General features: G+C 45.6%; 1 protein-coding gene across 2 annotated transcripts in view; it reads left to right on the forward strand.

Annotated features, from left to right (window-relative positions):
* ALK (ALK receptor tyrosine kinase) overlaps positions 1 to 17412 on the forward strand; it is a 660105-nt gene that overhangs the window by 563126 nt on the left and 79567 nt on the right. For both annotated transcript variants that reach the window (XM_087863752.1, XM_045809147.2), the window contains one exon: positions 3773 to 3942. In XM_087863752.1, the coding sequence (XP_087719878.1) occupies positions 3773 to 3942 (170 nt within the window). The remainder of the gene's footprint in view (positions 1 to 3772; positions 3943 to 17412) is intronic.

Consider the following 17412-nt stretch of genomic DNA (forward strand, 5'->3'; position numbering starts at 1 on the left):
GTCGGGTAAGGGTCTGCCTTTGGTTCAGGTCATGATCTCAGGGTCCTGGGATCGAGCCCTGCATCAGGCTCCCTGCTCAGTGGGGAGTCTGCTTCTCCCTCTCCCTCTGCCCCTCACTCCTACTCTGCTCTCTCTCTCTCTCTCAAATAAATAAATACTATCTTTAAAAAATTAATTTAAAAAAATTAAGTGAGGGCTTCTTTCCTCCCCTGCCCTTGCCATACTTGGCCCTAGTACAAGTGAGAAGCCTGAAATCAGGGAAAGAGTCATTGATCTCTCTCCTTCTTCACTCAGCTCTCCTCCTCTTTAGTCTTCTGGCTAAATTGTGACCCTTCAAGGTCTTAAGTGCGGGGAAAGGAAAAGAGGTCAAGGGGAGCAAGAAAACTCTTACTTGACCAGGACTGCTACGGTGATCTGGCACTGGTATTCTCTGGATGTGACACATGTTTAGAGCTTACTGGTTTTCACAGGGGGCACTTTTGTGCTTTCTTTGGAGATTTACCTTCCTCCTCACCCCCCTCCACTATGGCTAGGAATCTTTCACCTTACCTAGGGCGTATGCATCCCCATTCTGGGTAGTCACTTACTCTTTCCTCTGTCCTTGGGCAGCTTGAGATGCCTGCAACTTCTTTCTTCTGAGGTCTATTTATCCCTTCAAGAAGCCCTCTTGGACAAGATCTAAAATGACCCACGTGGGGTCCTTGTATACAGCTCACTCTAGTCTATGTGTAATGCTCATGCATGTCGTGTGCCGCCAGACTGGGAGTGCAGGCCATTCAATGCTTCCACCTTGCCTTTGTTCTGCCATCAGAGCAGCCAACCAACCCCTTGTTCATACTTTGGATTTTCCACGTAGGAGTTAGACAGTATTCTACTGAGATCTCCAAACTGCGGGGAATTAATATTAAGTGCCTAAGGTGGTATCCTTAAAACTGCTCTCTCTCATTTGACTTGGGATGAAGAGGGAACTGTCTTTGCAGGAGGGTAAAGTGAGGTGGAACTCATGATATACAAAAAGCACATTCCAAAAACTCTTACCTGGTAGTCAACCACCACTTTTTTAAAAATCCAAAGTATGGATGAGAGATTAAGAATTGTGTAACCTCTTTTCATCCACCCCTCTTGAAAGTCCAGCATCATTGTGCTCTCAGATGTCCCTTTGAAGTGTAGTATCTATTGCCTCAGTGCTTCAGCCAAAATGTCTTTTTACCATTTTGTTACACTATTTGTTATCTCTCATTAAATTGTCACTATAATCCTATAAGGTAGATAAACCTATTCTCATCTTAGAGAATACAGAACTGAGCTTCAAAAGGACCAAAGTGACAAGAACAGTTTCTGAATCCAGATCTAACTCAAACTCTTAGACCATTCTAGGGTGGAGGACACATGTGGCTCAGCATAAGTACTCAATAAATATTCACTGAATGCCTAAAAAGCTTATTTTCTTAGATTATAGAGGAACACGAATGCCTTGATATCAATTGATAGGGAGTGAAAAACCACTGAAGAGTCACAGATGGCAGTGGTAAACAGGAAGATGTGATCGAGATATACAAAAGAATTTAGAAGGGAGAAAGTAGAGAGAGAGAGGCACTTTAAGAGGCCATGGAGAGAGTTGAAAGAGTAAGTTATAAAGGACATTGTGAATGCTACTTTGTTAGAGTAATGAGAATAGAAGCCAGGTTAAAAGAATTTAAAGAAAGAATGGGCAACTAGGAAATAAAAGCAGCTACATGCCAGTTACCCACGATATGAACATCTGAATGAAGGTACAGAAATAGGCTGTAAGTCAGAGGAGCTAGCAGGATGAAATAAAGGATATTTTTCTTGGACAGGTAAAAGCTGGTTTTATTTGTAGACAGAAGAGCCAGAAGGTCTGAAGGTGCTGAAAGCAGTTTTTGAAAAGCAAGGACTAGGGGGAGATAAAACATGAGGGATTAACATAGAAGAAAATGAAGGATACATCTTCCTCTAAGACAGGAAAAGAAGAAGGTGGATAAATAAACATCTGTGTGAAGAAGAATAAGGAGGAGGAGAAGACGGAAGAAGAAGAGAGAAGGGGAAGAGAAGGGTGAGGAAGAAGAGGGAGGTAGGGGAGGAATTTAAAGGAAGGGAGGAAAGCAGAGAGGCTGAAAGGAGATTTCACCCAATATAGTAAATCTTTATCAGTAAAGTAAGAATCAAAATAATGGTCAGGAGAGTTAGAAACCAAGAGGTAACAGCATTAGTGTTTGAGGAAGAGTTTGGAACACCCATTGTGCTATGTGTGTTCAGAAATCAACTATGGAAATCAACAGTGGATGAATAAGTACCACCAGCCATCCAGGGCATTGTGGTTCAACAGTCTGATTTCACAGAAGTCCAAATCTGCAATACTCTGTGGCCAAGGAGCAAAAGGAGAGAAAGGATGTGGCAAGCAATACCCCAAACTGGGCATGCAGGGCATGGGCTAAGGACTGAGAGGGGTTAGTTGGCCATAGTAGGATTAAAATTTCTAGTCATGGCATCCAGACTGCACAAGGAAGCCAAGTGAGGTCAGAAAAAACATTAACAGATTTGTTAAATTATCCTGGGAGTCCTCATTGATGATAAGTATTTTTGCTACTCTGGATTTGGGAAATGGGAAAGGTCTAAGGGAAGAGGTTATGGTTATAGACCAGGCTTATCTGACTCAGGCTCTCAGAAGTAGAACAGCACCTGGGCATCCCAGTGCCAGTTGTGACCTTGTTAGTGAAGAGGTCATGCGCAAGAAAGTGGAAAGTTCATGGTACATGACCTCTTTGATCAAATTGTGAGGAAACCTTGAGCTGACTGGGAGATAAAAGGAATGGTGATTTACAGAAAAGTATGTCTTCAAACAATGAGATTCAAAGAAAAAGGGGCACCATAGCAGATGAAAACTCTAGTTTTCCATAGGACACATTTTACCTTCTATTCCACAATAGCCATTCTTTTAATTACAGGATCTGAACAGGAATATTTGGGGCGATTATATCCTTTAATTATCATAAGTTTTAAGTGTTGTTTACAGATTGTTTCTATCAAACACAAAGACCAGAGACCTGGTTTATAGTATATAATGGACTTTGGGCATGACTGCCCTTAAACTCTTTTAGAAATATTAGCTACGGTCCCTTTCATATGTCTAGGGAACAATGCCATAGGAACCTTTAATGAAGACACAATGAAAACATATGACTGTCGCTTCCTTTTGTCAACATGGATAGCCTCATTCTGAAAGAAGCATATGGAAGTACCTCAGTATGAGATTTTTATCTCGCCTTTGCCTACCAGTGCCCAGGTATCAAGTCAGAGTCTCCAGTTAGCTAACACATGGTATGGTATCATTCAAATAAGATTAATATTAGAGTCTGGGGAGGGGGGAATAAAAATCTATGATACCTAAGGCATTAAAGAAACGGAGTCATAAAATCACTTGTGCAAGGTCACAAAGTGAATTGGGGCCACAGACAAGAATCTTTGGATCCCCTTTAGGAAGTTCATTTACTATCCCAGAGATCTTAATATCACCTCAGACACAGAACCCTGTGAAATTTAGGATCGACCTGCATAAAATTCCAAAATTGTCCATCGTTGCCCCCGCCGAGCTCCTTGAACCTTCATGACTGAGCAAGATCAGGCAGCCATCAGCTTTCCTCACTGGGCACACGTTGGCTGAGTCTCCAGCATGCCTGAGAATTCCAGAAAGGGGACCTGAGGCTTCCTTCTAACATTAACACCCGTCCTCTGGCTCTTCTCTCCCTTGCAGCTCCGAATGTCCTGGCTCATCCGTGGAGTCTTGCGGGGAAATGTCTCCTTGGTGCTAGTGGAGAACAAAACTGGGAAGGAACAAGGCAGAATGGTCTGGCATGTTGCCACCAATGAAGGCTTGAGCCTGTGGCAGTGGACGGTGCTGCCTCTTCTCGATGTGGCTGACAGGTGAGCCTCCACCCATTCCTGTCACTCTCTTTTCCTCTATCAGCTAACATGCAGAAAGGGGTCATGTTGTCCCTCCCCCCATCCCTTCTACCCAAGATGCACATCCAGATGAGCACATACATGTCATACAGGCAAATCTGTGCACGTACATACACACGTGCACACCCTGGCTGCAGACACACACGGAGCACTGAGTTTCTCCGGGGCATTTCCAGGCTAGTGAGCCCTCATCTCTTGCATCTCGGCCTGGCCTGATTGGCTGCTTCCAGTATCTGTAGCAGGAAGAAATAAAACTGAACAACTCATATGAGTGCCAAATAATAATCAGGCTTTATATGTATATCACATTTTCTCTTAATGCATTTTGCCTTGTTTTCCCATTTGCCATTTTATTTATCCCTTATTAACAAAAAAGACCTGTGACATAGATAATACGGACCTGATCATGTTCCCCATTCCTGCCCTTTTACAAGATTCTCATCAAGAACCAAAGAGTTACAGCACCAGCAAGCTGGCCTCCGAGTGAGGACTGGTGCTCAGGTCAGTCCGAGTCCAGGGCTTGGTGGAGTCAGGTCCCAGAGGCAGGTAGATGAGGGAGATGACAAATTCTTCCGTAAATGGAAGAGTGCTTCTACCAGAGGCCCTGGTTCCTGAATTCTGTCCCTAGTGGCTTTATGACCTTGAACCTCCCTGGGTCTCAGTTTCCTCATCTTTAAACTGAGAGGGTTAGACTAAAAGATCATTGACTCCATGTGGCTCTGAAACGGAGCCGTAACCACTGAGATCAGCTGCCACTTGTCTCTCCAGGATGGCACCAGTCTGCCACCTGCAGTCAGCCTGGGCCAAGCAGTGCCTGGCCCAGCACAGCAGCTCACGTGACTCCCTGCGGCAGTATACTGAGTCCTCCATGGTTGGTGCACCGATCTGTTCCAGACCAAAAAAGGCAGAGGGCAGAGGGTAGGAGTTATTTCTATAAAGGGGGCAGATGAATGGGTCTGGAGGGGGAAAGCCACCTTTAATAGGCTAAATGTCAAACCCAGCAATCCAGAACAGCCTCTGCATTTAGACTTTTAAAACCCACTCAAATTACCATCCTGGTGGATCCACCTTTGAAAAATGAGGACAGAGGGCTTAAGGCAAGGCAAGGGTGATGCCAGTTGGCTTGCAGCTTTGTAAGTATAAAGTTGGGTCTCAAATTCTTCACCCAAACTTCACAGAGTCTGCTATTTCCAAGAGCTCATAACTTGAGCCGTGCTGTCATGGGAAGAAGCGATTGTCCTCACTCTGAGCACCAGCTTCCCACTCCTTCAGATGTGTGTAGGTTAAAGATCAAAGCCGGTGGACATCCTGAGGCGCAGTGCTGCCCCCAGGACAAATGGATTTAATTAAAGTGGAAGAAGGGGCAGTGTGGGCACTCCCTACCATAGACTGGTCTTTTGTCCTTCGGGATTGTGGGTGTTGTATGCAGTGGATGGAGAACAGGAGGATGATGCCAGAGCCCTCCCTCCTGGGAGATGCTAAATTAATTCAGATGAATCAAAGGGTTTTTTTCTCCTCAATCCAGCAAGTCCTCTCCCTTTCATAATCACTCCAGGGGATTTAGAGCAAGTAAGATGTTGACTCTGTTCACTCCCATCCGCTAGAGTTTCGTTTGAAGGAGACTTTGTTCTCAGCCTCCATCCTCCCTGTTAAAGGCTGTTTACCAGACTGACATTTCCAGTATTGATACTGAGACCAAACTGTCCAGTGGGAATTCAGACAAAGGCCTGCGTGGTTCGATGATGCTTTGTGACCTAATAAATGTGCAATTACAAAACACACGAGTGCCCCCATTCACTGGGAGGCTGCCCGCCACTGACATGCTCTGATGTGGGAAGCTACTCCCCCCACCCAGAGCTAGAGATGGTATAGAAGGCATCAAGACCCAGAAGAAAATGGAACTGCAGGAGAAGGAGACACAGCAGTTTTCAGTTGCTAAAATCACCTACCAGTAGATGTGACTACCCCATAAAACTAAAAAAGCACTGTGGATGAAAGAGCATAGGCTTTAGTATCAGATAGTCCCAAGTTTAAAACGGTCTCAGCCACTCACTGGTGGTGTGACCCCAACCAATCACTGAACCTCTCTGGGCCTTGGTGCCCACATCTGTAAAGTAAGTATAGTAACAGTACAACTTCACAGGATTGTTACGAGACTAAATAAAACAACTGTTAAAAGCATCTATATATAGTAAGTATCAATGAATTTTATTTCCCGCATCCTCTGTCCTCATCCCTCAGTTAGGTAGTCTCAGATAACTTATTGAAAAAAGAGCACAAGTCACAACCACTGATCTTCCAAGTTGAGCCATGTTCTATAAAACAGACATAATAAAATTTACCTCTGAGGCTTAGGGAAGTAAAGTGCTTGGTAAACTGCCTGGCCCACAGCAGGCGCTCAGTCAGTGATAACACTAACAATAACTAGAATATGATAATAATAATATCTCCCCACCTAATGCCTCAGAAGAGGCTGGGATGGCCAATTTAGCAATAACAACCAGTCATGCAACCCTAAGATAGGGGTGAATGTTCTTCTGAATTTGCTGTCATCAGTGCTGCGTACACTTCTTTTTTTTAATATTTTTTTATTATATTATGTTAGTCACCATACAGTACATCCCTGCTTTCTGATGTAAAGTTCGATGATTCATTAGTTGTGTATAACACCCAGTGCACCATGTAATATGTGCCTTCCTTACCACCCATCACCAGCCTATCCCATTCCCCCACCCTCCTCCCCTCTGAAGCCCTCAGTTTGTGTGTAGACTTCTTATAAGGGGAAGTCACTGATGAGGAGGAGCAAGAAACACATTCTTCCTTTTCCTCCCAAGGAGAGTGAGCTATAGCTGCCAGATTGCCAGAAAATGAAAGTAGGTGGTGGGAGAGATAGAGGAAGGAAATGTATAAGGGAAAGAGAAGGAAAATGGATAAAAGACAAAGGCTGACTCTCTTTCTCCCCACCCTGAGGTAGGCATTAGCACTTTGTACCCCCTGCTTCCTTAGGCAGGTCCTGGCTTCAGCTATTCAGCACCCACGTCCTGGACAGCTCCTCAACCATGGACCTTGAAGGAGCAGGAACTTTATTACCAATGCTGTCCCAAATCTCCTCCACTCCTAGGTTCCCCAACATTACATTGCATTGCATACATTACAAAGCTTTTTGAAGCAACCTTGTTAGGGTTTACAGGTTAGCTCTAAGCTGCTCCTGGGTTCTAGACTCTTCTTTCAATTCAGTTGTGCCTTACTAGATTCTTACAGACTTATGCACCTTCCATTCTCTCCACCTGAAATGTTCTTCCTCTACCTTCCTTCTCCCTAACTACCACTCTTCCTTCACTTTTTGAAGACTTCTAGACTAAATAGTGTACCTACAGTATTTTCTCATGGTTCCTGAAATATCCCTATAATAACTTATCACTCTTTACTATCTTTTTTTTAATACCTGAATATACACACTAACAAGACAGAGATCAAATCTGTCTTATATATCACTATTCCTTGAGCATCTAGAACCATGCCTAACACATCATATGTCCAGTAAATATGTGTTTACAGAATGATGTGTTGAAAGAAATTGCATATATTTCCAAATTCCAGCTGAGTTAACTGAGAATTTCACTTGTTGGAATCCATCTAACATTCTTCCTGTGTTCAATCCAACGAAACAGATAAAATCACATTACAATAAATATTGCTACAAAGTGTTCTGTATATCAAAGCAACACCTATGTCCCATCAGATGAACCCAAGCAGCAATTGTTACTCTTACGACAAGGAATTTTCTTTAGGGACTTGCCTGGTACCTGTGCTTTCTTTATCTCTGGTCACTGTTCTGTCGGAATCACTTTATAAGAAAGACGTTGATCTTAATTGTGCGCCCTAATCCTTGTGAGTAGAGAGAGCTAGAGCTGAGCACTTGAGAGCAAAAAACTATATTCACATTGGTGCCATCACATAGTAGTCTTTGTGTGAAGGCTCAGAGAATATGCCATCAGTATATAAAGGTTGATGATAGGGAGACATTGATCCATGGAGTGGTATTTCTTCTGTCCATTTACAAACAGGCAAAGGGATAGAAATAATGCCACAGTCTGTCATCATTATGAAGTGATATTGACCAACTAGGATATCAAACCATACTATAAAGAGTAACAAGAAAAATCTCCGCAAGTAGTGCCCTGATGTTTTGAGCAGTGGCAGCATCCCTCAAATACAGATATGTGCTTTCAAAGTAATTTTGAAGGACAGCACCAATTCGAAGATTGGCTTGATGTGTGCTTACTTTACGTCCACCTCATATAACTAGTTTTCTTCATTTCCTCCCCATTCAACTGCCATTCTTTCTGTTGGAATTAATTCTGCCTTTTCTCAAAATGGAAGAAAGGCATGTTCTCGCCCCTTAATCTGTCAGTCTCTCATAGGGACATAGTTTTCCTCTTTATAATCATATATCCTAGTAAATTAAACACAACATTCTGACACCATCTTAAGCTTTGACATGCTTACAGAGCAGAAGCAGGTGCTAAGTTTGACTCATTACAAGATGGATTTGGAAACACCATGGATCAAACCTTGTCCCACAAATCACTGCAATCATACAGCCAGATAGAAAGTACATAACTTAACGTGCATGTGGACGCTCTCTTCCCCAGCATTATCATTATAAAGGCTTTTAGCTGTACCCTATATACATAGTCTAACAAGAAAAAATGTTCCCTCTGAAGATATTTAGATTTCTGTTCCTTTTGTATCCTTTGTCCTAAATGACAAGTAGTGTGTTTGATAAATGCATCTTTCAAATGGGATCCGTTAAACTGAGAGTTATGTCTTCATGTACTTAGGCCAACCTCCACAGAGCCAAGATTTTTCTCATATCCCATTCCTGTTTCTCATCCACAGAACCTCCACTTTAGACGGGGTGCTATCGGTAACAATACTCTCCCTTTGTGTAGCATCTTTCTGTGATGAAAAAGGCATTTTCATTACTTATTCTTACCTGAGCAGAGAAGTAGTAACTTCAGGGAGAAGAAATCCAGAAATTTCCAATGAACCTCCATTTGCAGGTCTAGACACACTCCTAAAAAGCCGTGTTTAATTCAGATTTTTGTAAATTGAATCACAGCTTCGTCCTAGAGCCATGAGCAGAGTTATAAATGATAATGATTGGAGCTAGCTTTCATTGAGTATTTACTTCATGCCCGTCACTGTCACAAATACTTAACATGCGTTATCTCATTCCATCTTTATAATAGCCCTTGGGGTAGATACTATAATTAATCCCCCTTTTTATAAGAGGCATAGGAGGTCTAAAGAGGTTAAATAATTTTCCCTTAACCCTTAGGCTAGTCTACTTCGTATGTGTATGCCTGAGGAAATGAAGACACAGTGCTTGGCATGTAGTAGCAAACTTGGTAAGTGATAGCCATCATTATGAACAAAATATTTTGGTTTTGGATTTTTTTAGGCCACACCTGTTATTCATTTTTAGTTAGTTTATTGTCTTTCCTTTGCATCTTCCACCATGGAAACCCATCGTCTGCTTCCCCAGCCCCAGCTCCTGCTGAAGACCACTCCCCACCAAGCCTTTGCCTACTCCCCTTCTCTCACACCTCCAGCCTGGGCAACACCACCAGCACAGGGAGAGTCTCTCCTTGCTCTCCTGGGACACAATGGTCCCTTCCCCAAGTGCCTTTTCAAGTCACCACTCCAGCATGTCTTTGACTATCTCCACTTCAGAACTAGAGCATAAGTCCCAATAGCCGTTTTCATTGGCAAATGTATTCATGTACCATGTCTAACAAAAGCATAAAAATAAAATACATTTAGTTATACATTTAACAAATTGCCCTCGAGTAGAGAATAAAGTTCACTTACATAAGGACCGACACAGAAAATCTAGGTCATACCATGGCTACATGGTCCCCAGGAGAAGCCAGCAGAGGGTCAGGCCCTGCCTGGATGCTTCACCTTCTGCCCTTGCCTTCCCTTCTGCAAAAGTTTCCATTTGTAGCTGTTTTGCCTCCACCAGTCCCAGGAAGGAGAGGTGCCAATGGAAGGAGTGGACGTCACCCCTGCAAGCCCCACAAACCAGTGTCTGCTGCCCCTCTACTGGGCAGGCTGTGTCAGCTGCCACAGCAGCTCCTGCAACTCCTTATACTCAGCCCCATATTCCTTGCACCCATGATAGCCATGCACCTGCCTCCCAGAGTGCTTTATCCCCTCACAACTCCACGTGCCTACTCTGTCCCACACTTTGGGGTAGCTGGGGCAGATGTCATCCCCATTTTCAGGTGAGAAGATGGAGGCACAGAAGGGTTAAATCAAAGTACAGGTAGTTAAGCACTGGGGCTCTTCCTCGGAGCCCCTTCCATCTCCTTTCAGTCCACCAGAGAATACCTGTGAATGCTCTGGTGTAAATGGTACTAACCTCCAGAGTCATCCAGATGTTATGTATGTATCCAGCCAACACTTACTGCCCTACTTGGTACCAGGTGAAAGGCTTACCTGGACAAGCAGTGTATTTCAGCCCCCTAGGGATGTCATCTAAGGGGGAGCCTGGTAGGAAATCAAGACCTTTGCATCACAGGGCAGTCAAGGCCAAGGAAGAGGGAAGCACAGACAGAGAGAACAGCATGAGACTCAATAAAGCCACAGCTGTTGGGGCTCCTCACTTGCCCAATGGGCTCCTCTCTGGTAGCCGGTTTGGGGTTCTTTCTCTGCCAGATATGCCCACACTAACAGAAGCAGGGAGCAATGACTCTCCCCCTGGGTAGTCTGCATTTGTTGATTCATTCACTATCAACAGATGCACATCAGGGACTCACTCGGAAGTGGCCCACAGGCTTCAAGGTCAGAGGTGGGGGCAAAGGAAAGGGGAAGATCTCAAGGTTCTCTTTCCCAGGTGGCATCTACCCCTCCCGAGTGAGTCTGACTGCCCTGAGTCCATGTACGCAGGCAAAACTCAGCACTTCCAGGGCCCTCTTCCCAGTGGGTAACGAAGAAAAGGTGTTCTCTGCCCCTAGCCAGCTGTGGCAGTACAAGTGTCCCTTCCCAAAGCTACAGGGGCTGGGGATCGCCGCATGCTTATTAACATCAGCCTGACTCAGTCCTCTGAACTGGGAGAAAATGGTAGGCTCCAGGGCAATTTTAGGCCAAACAGGGTGAATAGCACTGACTAAACCCAGCAAGTGCAAGGCCCTTCATGGACAACTTGACTTTGCTCTCCTTACCTTCCCCCAGAGAGATGAGAGAACTAACATCCCAGAGCACTAGACCACACTCTTTAAATCCACCTTGCCTTACTCAGGCGTGTCCCTAGTCCTGGAGAGGTGTAGAGTGTGCGCTGGAGGATGGCTGTAGCTGTAAAGAGTATTTCAGAGTCCTGCAGCCAGCCAAGGCTAACTTTACCCATCATCCTACCCCCAGGAGGGAGTTAGCCATCAACCCAACCACATCACGTACATGGAGAACACCTAAGTAACTAGGTTTGTGCTACATGATATGTTAGTTGGGTAGCACTACCCAAAGTAACATTAAACCTCCTATTCTCAGGGATGTACAAAAAGAAATGTATTTCTTGCCCATGTGGAATCCAAAATGAGTGTGCTAGTTGGAGAGTGGCCTTCCATCTGGTCATCCAGGGGCCCAGCCTCCTTCTCCCTGCAGCTCAATCCTTTTCTCCAGTTTAGGAATCCTTTGTGTTAAGACAGCCAATGGAGAAAGAGCATGGGGGGCAGCTCACATAGGAAGATTTTTGTGAGTCATCGCTTCAGCTCACGTTCCATTGGCTAGAACTCAGTCACACGGCTGTGCTTGCCTGCAAGGGATGCTGAGGAATGTAGCCTAGCTGTGTGTCCAGAAGAAGGGGAAATGGGTTTGATGCGGAGAAAAAGAAAAGATATGTTGTGTCATGGAATTAGCCAAGGAATATAGCCCCTATCTCTGGGTGTCTATCAAAGTGTCACTTGAGAATACCAATTCCTTATTTAGCTACTCTGAGCATTGATCAGTCTTTCCCTAGAACCTTCATAATTCAAGGCTGAAATCAATTCTAGGATCTATTCTAAATCATGAATGTTTCATTCCCAAAATTGTATGATGTAGCAAAACCTTACTTTCTTGCAGAAATCACCCCAGAATTTCCCTCACTGATTTTTTCCTTTCTAAAATCAAAACATAAATTAAACAAAAAGTATTTTTGAGAAGGCTTAAAACTAGCAGAATACCATACGACAGTGGTTGAAAAACTTAGCTAACCATGATTTTTCAAATTCTTTTTTTTTTTTAATAATGCAGAGCCCTGGGCTCCAGACACAGAGATTCTGACTCAGGAAGTCACATATGAGGCCAAGGATACATATATATTTTTTTTAAGTTTCATAAGTGATTTTGACGTTTGGCCACATTTGGAAGTCACCAGCATAAAATGTCAGATTTGAATGTCTTGTGGGCAAGACAGGGAATTGAGTGACTAGGGAAGGATCCTTGTCACATTGTCAGCAAAGGTATAGTAAGCCCCCATCAAGCACAGAGGATGGAAAGGGGTGTGTGACCCAGCTTCTTGCCAGGCTGCTGGGGGTGGAGAGAGACCCAGAGCATACACACTGACAGGCAAACAGCAATACATGTGGGATTGTGCAGAGTCCCAACAGCGCAGCCAGTGTTCAAATGGTATGGTGACCTCCCTGTCATGGAGAATGTGGATTATTATAGGACGGACCTTGAGAAAAATTTAGATCTTCCAGAAGTGGGACAGGGCCAAGAGCATTCCAAAGAAGGCCTTCAGGATGAATGGAGGCTTATAGTCAGAAAAGTTTTATGTGGATCCCAGAATAGGCAACTAGGTCATGTCAGAGAATCCCGAGCAATATCCTTGGGAGAAGGTGAGCAGGGATACAGGGCCACATATTTTGGACTCTGCACTGTGGAGGATGGGAAACCAGAATAAGGAGGCTGTTGAAAGCTCTGTGAGGGACTAAATGTGAAATGCTCTGAGCCTCGAAATAGAGCTCAGAAAGGGGGAAGAGGGGCTGGAGGAAAAGAGGCCTCTTCTGCCACCTTCCAAATGGCACCAGGGGCCCAGGACAGCCTTGGGCCAGCCCTCCCAGAAGAGGGGGAGAGACATGGCTGGTGGCTGGTGGCTCAGCAGTGCAATGTGCAGCCGGGCATAGCTATGTACAAATCAAACATTCATAACTCTGAAAGGATCTGGCTCTGTGTCTTTCTCAGAAAATATCCCAGATCAGTGGAGCAAGGAGTAGATTAGCAATTCTGAGCTTTAAATCCTATTTCTAACACTGATTTACTGTGACGTTGGGGACAAGTTGTTGCTTTTGATTGCTAAGTTTCCACAATCAAGAGTGCAAAGCAGTGAGACAGATCCTGCCTGTGAGCCTGGCTTGAAGAAGTAGTCGCTCGAAATGGCAATAAGTGAACCCCTTTAGAATAAGAGGGTGTTCAGATCTGCTCAAGATTTCCTTGGTAATATCCACAGTTCAATTTACAAGTCAACAGATGCACATGTTTTTCATAACTCTTAGTGCCTCTGAAAATGTAGACCTAAGTTCTCAGCCCTTCTCTCCCCAAGCACAAGGTAGAATTTAGGGGAAAACTGGACTGCTGATATTTGAAACAAAACAGAATCCAATTCTATACAGGCTGTTCTCTAGTATCTCATCGGTGGTCACCACTTCCACCCTCACTCTGTGCAGGTAATGCATAGTCTTTATCTCACCTGAGTCCCATACCTGGGTTTCCGGTTCCCTGATCGGCAGCCTTCCTACACCTTCAATATACTCCCCCAACACTTGGCTCTTATGGATTCTTCTGTCCATAGCCCTACCGTTTTCCTAGACGTTCAGTTCTTCGAAGTCTTTCTTGACTTCTCCCTCTAACTGCCCAGATTCAGTGTTTTCCCAGGTTGTACAATCTAGCTCTATGGGGGCAGAAATAAAAAGGTGATAGAAATCTCCTAGTCACTGTATAATATGAATCACAAGGCTTCTGAATTCCTCAAGGTCAAGGTCGATGTCTTGTGCGTCTCTATACCCCCAGCTGCAGACACGGTGCTTGAACTTGGAGTAGGAGCTCAAATAATCTTTGCTCAAAGGCAGACGGGGAGATATGGAACTTCTAACACTGCTGAAGCAGCACAGATTTCTAATAAAAATATAAAACAGGAACAATGAGCTAGACTCTCCCATGCTAAAGAAAAGCTTCCACTATAAAAAAAAAAAAATACCCACATTACATGGATGATTTTTTTTTTAAACCAAGATGGTGCCTAACAAATTTCAGTGACTTGCTCGGGGTCCTACCAAGTATGTAGCCCAGTCCTCACTGCACTCTACCTTTTGAAACTCAGCCCTCAGCAAGCTGACAAAACTGCTAATTCACCCTCATAAAGATATTTCTGTTAGGAGACAAGGGAACCAGCAACCACCCTTTTCCTGGGTCTTCTCACCGTGGAGAGGGCCTCTGTCTCTGACACCATCTCAGCTCTCAAAGCCATAATCCCACACAGCAGCAAAGAGTACAGGAAGAGGCCAGTGTTGCTAATGTCTCTGTGTCCTGAGAAAGGTGCAGTGGACATCCCAGTCTCTTGAGAAGAATGGATGCAGGGGCCATCTAGCTCTGGACAGCCTTCCAGAGGCCCCGACTTGTTCCAAGGGATCCCTGGGGCAAGTGCATGACCTCTCCTCCCTCTGGGCACTCGACAGCTTTGAGCCTGTTGGCCAGGTGTATTTGTACACAGGCACATCCCCTGCCGGGCCAGGCCTCGTAGAAGCAAGATCTGACCTTCACCTTTCCCCTCAAACCTAGGGCCCAGGGAGAGTGCCATATGCTTGATGCAGAATGAGAAAAATAAAAGAGCAAAGTGGGAACTTGCCAGAGAAGGGCTTCTTCCCGCCCTGCAGTCTGGCGGAACAGCCTCGTGGCAGGCCTTGCTGATTGGTGGCATGCCAGGGCAAATGTGGGAACCAGAACCATGAGTCACACACAGCCAGTGCCTGGAAGCTGGGGACTGAGATTGTTGAAGAGTGAGAGTGATTCTCTGTGCTTGCTCAGCTTGGCTGAAAACTCATTTTCTCCCCTATTCCTCCCCAAAGGACTCCCTCACAGAAGCCAAGTCATTGTGAAAGATCTCTATGGCCCTTGGCAACCTGGGAATCACTCTGTAGTGACTCCCCCTCACTGCTATGGGGGTCATGATGCCCAGAGGGGAAACCAAGTCAGAGGATGGTAAATTCCTTCTGAGAGTTGGGGCTGAGCAGGAAGAGAGGGTCTGGCCTTTATTGTCTAGCCCCACTTCACTGTCACAGAGCCAGACTTCTAGAGTCAGGTAGGCCGCACGTGTCCAGCCCTGGCCCTGGTGATCTGAGCCAGGCTGATCCCGGGAACCCAAAGCTGGCCATCGGCCGGGCCAGGCCGCTCCTCTTCGACTGGTAACTGAAGTCAATTATGCAGATAATAGGATGGATGCGGCGGGGCTTTTTCATCACATACATTATTCTAATAGAAATGCATACCGCGACCCGAGCTTTGTGACAGTCCATTTTAGAAGACTTTTGCCGAGCAAATCAAGTGCACAGTGAGAAATTGAAGAAAGCATTTTTCCTCAGCAGTATCTGCCAGCTCTATCCTAAGCAGCCAGAGCCCAGACAAGCCCCAGCTGCGAAAAGGGATGCAGAACACTCCCCCCCTTCCGAGCCCACTAAATGGTCCAGAGGAATCTGAGATGTGGTGCCCATCCGTTAAATGAATGCCTTTTACCCAGGCTGGCCATTCTTTCTCACTCTCTCTCTAAAGCATTGCTATTCCCTCAGTCCACATTCAGACACACACCTTTTTGTCAGCTACTTAAAATCATTAAGTGAACTTAATTAGGTTTGTCAATCCCTAAGGCTGCCAGGGTGGCAAATAAGGCATTCTATTCACTGTCCATTAACAGTCTGTTGCCTGAACGAGCCTGCGCGTTTTCGGAGCCGTGCACGGGCAGCACCAGCATTTCCTACACAGAGATCTGCCCAGTGAGTCTGGGAGACACCCAATTTCAAGGCTGTCCGCTCTCAACCTGGCCCGCTGCCCCAGTGGCCACCTCCCCAAATCCCCTGGGCCAATTTTCAACAAGCCTCTCTGTAAAGCTGAGCAAGAACAGAGTCAAGGGGTACATTCTTTGTGCGAAGACAGGCTCCAACCAAGATCTCAAGCCAAGTCTGTTTTATCAACAAGTTCCAAACCCCACCAGCTGGAAAAAAGAGAAAAAGCAACAATAATCCGTGCAATCAAAAGTGTCTTATTTGGAAAAAACTGAAAGAGCTGAGCAGGTGTGAACTATTGAGGGGCAGGGAGTGAAATCAATTGCTAAAGGCTAGAAAAAGCTCAGCTGCCATGTTCTTAAATAGCACAGATGAGTGAGGGAGCTGGAGGAGCCCCAAAGAGTTCACTCTTCCCTTCTCCTTGACCAGGCTGCCCACGGAGAGGGTGGGCTAGGTTCTTCTGAGAGGGGGGCTCTCATGGGGGCTCAGCTTTCTTTCTCCACACAGAGTTAAGGCTTTGGGATAACGAGCAGTGGAGTAACTAAATGTTTGTTAGAACCACCTGAACTTCGTAATCCTGGCAGTGATGTGGCATGGGCCTTGCCTTTCCTTAGACCCAGAGAAGTCCAACTGATACATGCTAGAACTATCCCGCAAGCCCCGAGCAGTCCACCTGGTGCACACTAGAACTTTCTCTCAGTCTCAGAGCACTCCACCTGGTACATGCTAGAACTTTCCCTCAATCCTAGAGCCGTCTAACTGGTACATGCTAGAACTTTCTGTCTCAGAGCACTCCACCTGGTACATGCTAGAACTTTCCCTCAATCCTAGAGCAGTCTAAACGTGCATGCTAGAACTTTCTCTCAGTCTCAGAGCACTCCACCTGGTACATGCTAGAACTCAAGACCCGAGGCCGCAGCTGACCCTGGAGAGTGAGTTGGTATCTATGCTTTTGGGGGAGTGCGACAGGAAAGACAGGTTGCACCAGAAAGACTGAGAGCCTTGAGGAAGTCTCACCCATCTTCAGCTGGGAGGGGGGAAGCAGAGTCCGGAGCAATCTCTTCTTCCTCTGAGGTTCAGCTGAAGACACTCAACCAGGTACCATCCAAAGCAGAGAATCCTGAATCTCCTGAATCTGGGGGGCCCTGATGGCCACCTGGCTCTCAGCTAGTGCCCCAAAAGAACAGAAATTCCCAGATGGGTCCTGCTGTCCCCTCCCTGCCCCAGCACCTGCCATCCCCTGACCCCATTCCCAGAATGCCTCTGCTTCACCCCTGCCGCCCCCACACCCCAGGATGACCCACCTTCGTCCCCCCCCTCCCTGCAGCCTCTGGAGTCTGGAGCATTTGGGGCAGGGTCTGCAGGGTGGCCTTGTGGGTGGACAGAGGCC

The sequence above is a fragment of the Ursus americanus genome, chromosome 7 (genome assembly GCF_024610735.1).
Source record: "Ursus americanus isolate L20-20 chromosome 7, mUrsAme1.1.p, whole genome shotgun sequence".
NCBI classification, from domain to species: domain Eukaryota; kingdom Metazoa; phylum Chordata; class Mammalia; order Carnivora; family Ursidae; genus Ursus; species Ursus americanus.